Source organism: Nilaparvata lugens, chromosome 3, assembly GCF_014356525.2.
Source record: "Nilaparvata lugens isolate BPH chromosome 3, ASM1435652v1, whole genome shotgun sequence".
Lineage (NCBI taxonomy): Eukaryota > Metazoa > Arthropoda > Insecta > Hemiptera > Delphacidae > Nilaparvata > Nilaparvata lugens.
Genome location: NC_052506.1, coordinates 34476819 through 34486993, shown reverse-complemented (window position 1 = coordinate 34486993; position 10175 = coordinate 34476819). Strand labels below are relative to the sequence as shown.

At 32.9% G+C, this 10175-nt stretch overlaps 1 protein-coding gene across 2 annotated transcripts in view; it reads left to right on the top strand.

The window, feature by feature from the left end:
- Positions 1–7688: 7688 nt before the first annotated feature.
- Positions 7689–10175, top strand: part of LOC111051420 (DNA topoisomerase 1) — a 29381-nt gene continuing 26894 nt past the window's right edge. For both annotated transcript variants that reach the window (XM_022337939.2, XM_022337938.2), the window contains exons 1-2: positions 7689–7852; positions 8147–8195. In XM_022337939.2, coding sequence (XP_022193631.2) covers positions 7814–7852; positions 8147–8195 — 88 coding nt within the window. In that variant the 5' untranslated portion in view covers positions 7689–7813. The remainder of the gene's footprint in view (positions 7853–8146; positions 8196–10175) is intronic.

Sequence of the window (10175 nt, the reverse complement as noted above, 5' to 3'; positions counted from 1 at the left end):
ACTAAAGGTGGTAAATCTATTCATATAATTACAAAATTAATATTACATCGATCTCAACGATCTGAGTGAAAGCAACAGAGAGTGCTTACCTATATCTCCATTATTTTCCTTTATCCTTTATTTCAGACAGGAAACTTCGCATGTGTAGCATGAGCACATGAACAGTCACCAGAAGTTGGAGATTGCTGGCCGCTTCAAAACGGCAGCATCACGCCTCTGTATCCTCCCCGCTGTATGCTTTCTCTGCTGCGCATGTCCATCCCAAGTCAGAAGTAATTCTGTACAGAGTATAGTTCTCAAGAACTTGAAGCACACATTATCGTAGGAGACACATCTGGTATATACAGGGTGATTCATAATTATGGTAAAATAATTTAATACGTGATAGTAGAGGTAAAAAGTTCCTATAAACATATATCCATAAACGCTTCATTAGCGAGCTATACAGGGTGAAAGATTTCACCCGGAATTCAGTTACTCTGGTGAAATACACCGATGCTGAATTGTTTGGGGACTAGTTTTTGAAAAACTTATGCTGGTTTCATATGGAAAAATATCTGAAAAATTGAATAAAACTAGTCTGGAAGCTGTAGTGTGAGTAGTTTTTGAGAAAAAAGTTGAAATATGCAAAAAAATTAAGTAGAAAAACACAGACTTCTACGTTTGATGCCCAATAACTTTCTTTAATGACCAGTAAACAAATAATTTTTCGCAATAAAAACTGTAGAGATTCTAATTCTGAAAAGAATGATGTAAGCTGGGTAAACTAAATTTGAAGAAAAGTTGGATAAAATGTATTCTTATGTAGTACATTACACCACAAAAATTTGCTGTTTTATGAGGAGAGAACTAATAACTCATAAGTTGTAGCTAATTGCAAATAAAATATCCGGTTTTTTATGATTTTTTTTTATATGAAAGTAGCATATCTAAATGACATTAAACTTATACCAAAAGACTAGTAGATTATGCCATTAAGCCTGGGAGGAAGCTCGAACAGAAGTAAATGATCTCCTATGATTCCTGCCCAAATGTTTACTGAAAATTGATGTTATGGGAGATTAGGATTGATGGCATGAGGATTCTCAGCTGCCCAAATAAATATGTTAGTTGTGGACGTTAACGATAGCTGTTCTTGTAAAGTGTGCCTCGTCGGTAAATAAAACGGTTGTTAAAAAGTTAGGGTAAACAAGTTTTACTCAAAACCATCGGCAAATACCAGCACGGGGAATACAGTCTCGTGGCAATAGAGTATGAACTTTCTGGAGGTTGTATGGATGTAATTGTTGCTCTTTTAGTATCCTCCAAATAATAGGTTGATTGACATTAAACTGCACTGACAATTCTCTCGTGTTCTTCTCGGGATGTTCATAAATTTCATTAAGAACTTGTTCTTCTAACTCAACAGTCTTAGTAGATCGGGGTCTGCCTGCATAAATGTGCTCTTTGGATATCAAAAATCTGTTTCAGACAGACGTTGATGAATAGTGGCAAAAAACCTTGAACTTGGACATACTCGGTTAGGAAAGTTCTCTTGATACAAACGTCTTGCTTCAGTACTATTACAGTAGTGTCCCATTCCATACATTAAATGCATGTCAGCTAATTCGGAGTATGAATAATGTCTAAAATTACCTGCCATTTTTTAAAAAGTTAACACTTAACACAAAAGCAAAGTGAAATGGTTACAAATAACTGGTTAATAGGTTAAACAAAAAACACAGCGCGGCTACAGTAGGCCTAACTTACAGTTTGTTTTTTTGTTCAACAGTGAGCTAAAATATTTCTGAAAATAATTTTCAGCTGATAATTTCTTTTAAATATTTTTTATTTAAAACAAAATAAATCAGCTGTTTTGGAACAGCTGTTCTTAAAATCAATGTTTTATTTGCAATCAGCTACAACCTATGAGTTATTAGTTCTCTCCTCATAAAACAGCAAATTTTTGTGGTGTAATGTACTACATAAGAATACATTTTATCCAACTTTAATTCAAATTTAGTTTACACAGCTTACATCATTCTTTTCAGAATTAAATTCTCTACAATTTTTATTGCGAAAAATTATTTGTTTACTGGTCATTAAAGAAAGTTATTGGGCATCAAACGAAGAAGTCTGTGTTTTTCTACTTGAATTTTTTGCATATTTCAACTTTTTTCTCAAAAACTACTCACACCACAGCTTCCAGACTAGTTTTATTCAATTGTTCAGATATTTTTCCATATGAATCCAGCATAAGTTTTCCAAAAACTAGTCCCCAAACAATTCAGCATCGGTGTATTCCACCAGAGGAACTGAATTCCGGGCGAAATCTTTCACCCTGTATAGCTCGCTAATGAAGCGTTTATGGATATATGTTTATAAGAACTTTTTTCCTTATTTTTACCTCTACTATCACGTATTAAATTATTTTATCATAATTATGAATCACCCTGTATATACTAGCTTGCTTTACACCCGGACTCCACTGTTGTCTGGCATATACTAGCTTGCTTTACACCCGGACTCCACTGTTGTCTCATTGTAACTTGGTGTCCTAATCTAATTAATAAGTCCTTGCAGTGGCGTAACTAGTCTTCATGCTAGTATTCATTTTCGCCCCTAGTTTGGAAGACAATTTCTGACCCCCGCAGTTCTGTTTAGGGTAGTAAGGAGGTAAATATATCAAAAGTCCCAACACCTGCCCTCTGTGCTAAGGGTGTGAGGGTGGTTCAAAGGTACCATGTTTTGGTTTCTTGCATATAACTCGAAAACTATGCATCTTATGGACATGACTATTTCATACAAAATTAAAGCTTTCTTAATTTTCTACAATATTTATCCCAAAACTTTTTCCATAATATCTCTTTTACTTTCCGAGACATCTGCTCTCAAAGGTGTGACTTTAAAAAAAACACATTTTCCTTCAATTTTTGCTCTTATAACTTTTTGAATATCGATGAAAAAATCCATGGTGATTATGTGCTGATTATGTGTAGAGCATCAAATTTCTTTCAATTTGATGTTTAATTTCACAAGTTTACGCATTTCCCTACAACTGTTGCAGCAGCTTTAGTGTTGAGTGTGAAATCTTCAGTTTTGCAACAATAGATCAATAATTGACAAAGGAATTTGGAGGGAATATTTTCAACATAATTTTGGACTTTGCAGCATTGTTGGGACCAGTTAGGGGGTGAACATATCAAAAGTCTCCATCCCTACCCCTTGTGAAGGGATATATGAGCCACCCTCAATAGTCCTCAAAATTCAAAAGTTGAATTTTCCAATGTTTTGCCTAAACGTTCATATCTTGAGAAAAATGCGTTCAACCGACATGACTAACTATTCAAAAAAGAAGCTTGTTAAATTCTGTACAATTTTTGTTTTGTATGGAGTTTTGTGATTTTCCCAACAATTTTCGAGATATACCTACGCTCTTGGAAATGTGAAATTGTTAAAATAGCAGCTTTTCATCCAATTTTTTGCTCTTTCAGGGCGTATAAATCTTCAACAATGCATCGTAAAAATGAATGCTTATCATGTGGATTTGTAGAACATTGATTTCTCTTCGATTTGATGTATTATTCCACTATTTCATATTTTCCTTTCATTGTTAAAGCAGATCCAATGTAGTGTGTGAAATTTTCTATTCTTTAACAAACGGGCTAGAGGTGCGCATTTTTGCTATGTTTACTTCCCAACTAGTCTTCATTGACCTTCTAAGTCAAAGAGTTTGTATCAGACATTCCCCTCAAATTTCATTGTCAAATGATCAATTGTTAAAGTTGTGGAACTGCTAAGTTGGCACTTGTTGCAGAGTTTAAAATTTAACCCCCACTCATTGAATTTGCTATAACAATGAAAGGAAAACATGAAATAGTGTAATATACATCAAATTGAAGTGAAATCAAGGTTCTTCAAATCTACGATATTCATTCATTTTTACGATGCTTTGTTTTAAACCACCTTTACCCCCCTTTAGCACGGGGATAGGGATGGAGACTTTTGATATATTCACCTCCTCACCACCTTAAACAGAACTGTGGAGTCTTCCAAAAAACTGTCTTCCTAACTATTCCCTCTATACCTTTTTTGAGCATTCATTGCCTGTACTAATTATACAATCTCTATCCAATTGGAGAAAGTTTAGTCTAATAATATAAAATTCAATACTCCATGCCATGATATTGTTAGTATAACCAGAGATGAACTAAATCTATTTTTTCTCTATGGTGTAACGAATACAACTCCGTGTCCAAATAGATTAGATAGGTATGTTAATAGGAATTACATTATACTGTATAGGCCAATAATTTAGATGAACTAATGGTTTCTCTATGGTACGCGTATAAAGAATACAACTCCGTGGCCAAATGCTTCGAAAAACTACAAAGAGTTGTGCTTTAATTTTTTTTGTAATCATTTTCTATAATATCAGTTTTTCACGCCCCCCCCCCAGTCCTACGCCCCCTGAAGGACTGCGCCCCAGTGCACCGCATTGGTTGCATTGGCGTTATTTACGCCACTATGAGTCCTTGGATATGCTATGAACATCTGGGAAATGGTTCAAAAGCAGTTGACAAAGATGCTGGTCTCAAGCAGTAGCCTACTGGGCACTCATGTCATTGCATACTTGAAAAACGCCCAACTGTGAGTAATATTCCTATTTATTTTTGACACTACTCGATAATGGTGTGATTGGCCGGAACTAGTCGTGTCTAAAAGAAAACAAACATAGGAGTACTAGACTATTTCTTAATAATAATTGTAACTATTGGCAGTTACTGTTGCAGAGGTAACTTATAAGTATTGGTGCAAGCTATTTAAAATTTCAACTCCCCAAAGTTGGTACAAAGTACCGTTTTACCGGTAATTCATTTTATTTCAGCCTGCTAATTTTTCACACTTCCTGTGAACACCAAAATGGGCTATATAGGTACATATGTGTATAGGTATATATGTGCCTACCCATTTAAAATACTTACTACACCTTTTCCAATTTTATTTGAGAAAGTATCAATTGTATTTTGAGAATAGCCACGTCTTGTAATTGAGAGAATGTCAGATGTAGATGAGAATAGTCAATTGTATTTGGGAAGTCATCACATGTAATTATTGAGAAAAACGAATTGTGTTTGAGAAATCGTCAAATGTAAATGAGAAGATATCAATTGAAAATGAGAAAATTTCCAATTGACATGTCTTGGCTTAGCTCCAGTATAGCCTACAGTAGGTTTGATTTGAGCAGGGAAGGATACTGTACTACGTAGCCTACACAGTATTCCAATTACGTACTACCATAGGCTTTGCATGGGGGCAAATTAATATTTTCAATGGTGAAATTATTTCCCCTGTTTATGAATGATTAATGAGTATCATTTCTATGTATATATTGGCAATACGACTTTTGTCTCCAAACATTTTGTGAAATATTGCACTTGAAGATTAAATTCACTATATTCAAGGCGCAATTGAACTTTATCATCAATCAATTGAATCTCTTGATCAAGCAATTCGGCAATTCTTCATTGGATTTTGCGGCTCGAAAATAATCTTTATTTAAAAACTGACCGTTTTATTGGAATATTAAATATATTAGGCTATCATATTATTTTTTATGAAAAATATAAGTACTGGAAACACTGGTTTTATTAAAATCATTTCCCAATTACAACTGACAACTTCTCGATTTCAAATCGTATGTTCTCAAATTGAAATGATAGTTTCTCAATTAAAATTCACTATTTCTCAACTACAAGTGATTACTTCTCAAATACAATAATTGACTATTATTCTCATTTACATCTGACGTTTTCTCAAATACAAATATGACTATTATCAATTACAATATTGATACTTTCTCAAATATAGGTACAGTTGGAAAAGGTGTAGTATGAGTACCTAACTTGAGGCTGTGCAAAGGCTAAAAAAAATTTTCTACTGGTGATATTATTTCAGAGTTTTTAGATTTGTGTACTATCAAGCTATAAAATTAAAAAGTTTTCTCAAGAAAATGGTTTTTACTATCATTACCGTACTTTTTGAAATATATGAGCGCTAAAGTTTAAATTTTTTGGACAGATCATTTCAAATATTGGGTAGGAGATAAATCCAAGAAATTTTGAAAATGAAATCTCCATGGTAGCCTATTGCTTATTAAATAAAATTGAAATTTTCTGAAACTATCATTTTTTGAGAAAGCTATTCAATTTAACAAAAATAACTTTTACTTGAGTTATTTGTGGTAAATTGAATAACATTCTCAAAATTGATTTTCAGGAAAATTTTGTTTTATTTAATCCATGGAGAATTTATCCTTGAAATTTCTTGGATTTATCTCTTATCCAATTTGAAACGATCTGTCCCAAAAATTTGAACTTTAGACGCTCATATCTCAAAAAAGTAGCCCAATGATAGGAAAAAAATGTTTTCCTGAGAGAACTTTTTCATTTTGATAGCTTAATAGCAGTATAAAAATTAAAAAAACTTTGAAAAATATCACCAGTAGAGAGTTCTTTATAGCCTTTGCACAGCCTTAACTTGGTTATTATTATTTTCTGCTATGCATATATAGGCCTATATTAGGTCTTGAAAACTCATATATACAAAAAACAAGATTGTACACAAAAATTTAATTTCTTGTGCGAATTAAGGGGGTTTAACTTTACCGGTAACTCATTGTTGACTTTATTAGTTTTGGTACCTATATATATTTTCTATATAGTTTATAACAAGTATTCCGATTTTGGTATTTCTTGGGAGGTGAAGTTTTCTCATCTTTAGTCCTCTAAACCTCTGGGGCTACCGCTTGAAAGCAAAAAACCCCAAAAACTGTACCGCATTCAAACGCAAAAGTATTCCACACAAAAGATTAATTTCTTTTGCAAATAAAAGGGGTGTACGTCAACTTAGTTTTGGGGTAGGTACCAGTAATAATTTTAATATTATAAAATATACGGTACCTATATTTTAATATTTCAAGCCAACTAGCTTTCCGATTTTGGTATTTTTATGAGTTTTACTCGAATATAAAGATGATTTTTTAAATTTAAAATGGTGCAGCTTTCTCATCTTAAAATAGTCCTATTTAGAAACCTAGGCCTACTTGTAAGCAAAGAAGGTTCTTGATTAAAAAAAGGTTTCTTATTATTGCTATCCTACAATCAATGGTACCTAAAGCTTTATAAGGCTTCAGTAGGAGATATATTTTAGCCAATAATATTTTTTTTCAAGCGTTATTTATTTATTTATAGGTACCGGTACTTAACATGAGTAAAAATAATACAGTACCGTACCATATGTATCGATTCAAAAATAAGTAATATAATGACGGCAACCCAAGAGCTGGTACCCTCCTAATCCGGTATACGGTAATCATTTTTTTTATAATCTATTATAAATCATAATTAATTTCTTGGCTCATATTTATTTTGCTTGGAATTTTTTTAGAATTATAATATAAAAACTCGTGTCATTCATTTCAACATTGTCGGAAAAAAATCTTCTAGAAAACGTTTTCTCTGGGTAATCCTGTTCCAAACAAAAGTGCGTCTAGCACTTTTTAGTTTTGAGTTTCGAATGGCTGAATATTATTTAGTTGGGTCTTTGTTCGTGAACGAGAACGAGGAAGAGCCAGTCTCGTAACAAAGGGCATTGGCACGTTATGTTGGGACGCATGCGCAGTATACATTTTCACGACTTAGTTTTTGACCGTTGCCAGCCGAGAGAGCTAGCTCTGGGAGGAATTGGACTTGTCTCTGACGCTGTTCTCTTCTCGATTCCACTTTGCACTTCCAGTGTGGCTTGGTGAATATCGTTCACATTTCAGGCCAAAATGGATAGTGATCACGTTGGAAATTCTATCAACAATTCGGTAAGTTAATCTAAATTCAATAATCAAAAATATACATGTATTCTTATGAAATTATTTTATCAATACTATACTTCATTCAATGAATCGCCAGTCATCAGCAAGCAAAAATTTTCTAAGTCAAACATGGCGTCTAGCAAAATTATTCTAAGTCCCACGTAGCTAGTTATTCATTTTCATATTCATCTCAGTTAAAACCTATCAATTCATTCTCATTTTTATTAATATCATTCAATCATCTTGAGACGATAATATCGATTTAGAGTGATTATTGCAATTATTGTTTTATTTATACAGGAGACCAAGTCAAAAGAAAACAGCAGTGCAGCCGTGAATCATTCAGGAGGTAAGTAATTTTTCTTTATTTTCGTCGTCTATGGTGCTCTCTATGGCACCTTTAATAATTTATAGGTTTATTGATGTTTTTAGTTTGTATTTTATCCTGAATCGCTATCTGCCAGTATTTACTTTACGTGTCTGGGTCTCTAAACTACCAATCGTTACATACTCATCCAATTCTAAGAATTCTTTATTAGGTTCTGCTTTTTATTTTAGGGCTATTCAGAACTTTTTATAGCTATTTTAGATGTGATTTTGATTTATCAATAATATTTTAATATTATAAACAACTGAACATAACCTCAATTTAACCATAATCTTAGTACAGCTTGAAAGTCAACTAACTTAAGTAGGCTAGGTTTCAGATAGAGCGTCATCAATTTTTCATTAGTTATCGAACTCCGATTTCTATTGGTGTGTAAATTACCTGTCATCAAATACTTGATAATCCTGTTTTTATTTTTATCAGAAGCCTTATTTAACCATTTAAAAAATCTAATAGGCTAGGTTCAACAGTTGCCGAATCAAGTTACCGTATTGAATTATTTTTGTACTTGTGCTATAGGTATAATTGCACGAATTTTAAACATAGTATATTGGAAAAAAGAGATTATTAGATGGGATCTAAATTAATTGACTATGATATGATTTAAAGTCTTGTTTTTTTAATTAATTGATGAGCCAATCATAGATTTTTATATAAACTTTACCTTACCTTAATCGTATGCATTTTTTAATTTGGTTTCTCTTAAAATTAATTTAACTCAATTCCGGAGTAAAATTTATAATACTTTGATTAATCGCTTAGAAAAAATTACGTTGCAAAATTTTACCTTGAAACTTTTTAAATTTATAGCAGCTAAACATGGAAAACATAATAGTACAATGAGCCCGCTTTAAAACAATCAGCATTCCTTAAAAATAACATCAACACAATAATTCCATTCAACCAATGCTTACAGTAGTAATTTACTAGTATGATAGAATATTATACATTGTGCTATAAAAGTTGTGTATGGTTTCTCTATGCTTACTATTTCTATTTTTCGTGGTTAAGTGGTAGATTTGACATTGCTGTCCAAATTTCGCTACTTCTTCAAATAAATATGTCATTATATTCTATCTCTATGCTAATTATGAACTGAGTAGATCAGGTGTAAATTATCTCAAGAAAAAAGAGACAAAAATCACATTCAATTAGACCAAAACTATACGGACATCAGAGACTATCTGATTTTTTGGCTCGTTTACCGGATTCATAATCTATTATGGGGTAAACGAGCAAAATAGATGCTGCTCAAGCATTCTGAGGACACCCGTATAGTCTAAGACTTATACTGGTTTGCACTTGAATCACACAAATTATATGATAGATGATTAAGATGATTCAATTGAACTGTGATCCTTACCTCACGCCTTGTCGGGTGTGTAGGCATTCAACCCTTTCATGTTGTATCGCATGGAAGCAAAGAGGATAGGCCTAGATAGATCTGCTGCTTCTGATAATGCTTATAATTAATAAATCTCCTGAAGCCGGTTTGATAGCTCGACCGATCGTCAGTGTGTAGGCTACCTATGTCAGTTGCATTATGTGATAATACAATGAATCTGCAAGTGAAGCACGCTCAGATCTGCAGTGAACTGAGGACGGTTAATTTACAAGGATTTGCCGTATAAAAAAGCTTGACTGATGTACTCACTGAAGATCGGTAGAGCTATGAAACCGGTCTCAAATCCCAATCTCTCTGGAATAAGAGAAATTGAGCTATAGGGAACCACTACAATAAATCTGGAATTGCACATACTCCTTAATAGTTAATTTACATATTTTAATGCCGCGTTGACAACCTTTTCAAAATTTATTGATTAATAATTGCATTTGGAAGAAATTTTATTTAATGCACTGTTCATAGCCTTGATGTGTCTGTCTATTGAACTATTCTGTGTTATGGAGATAGTAATCGAATAGTCTATCTAAAAAAACTCA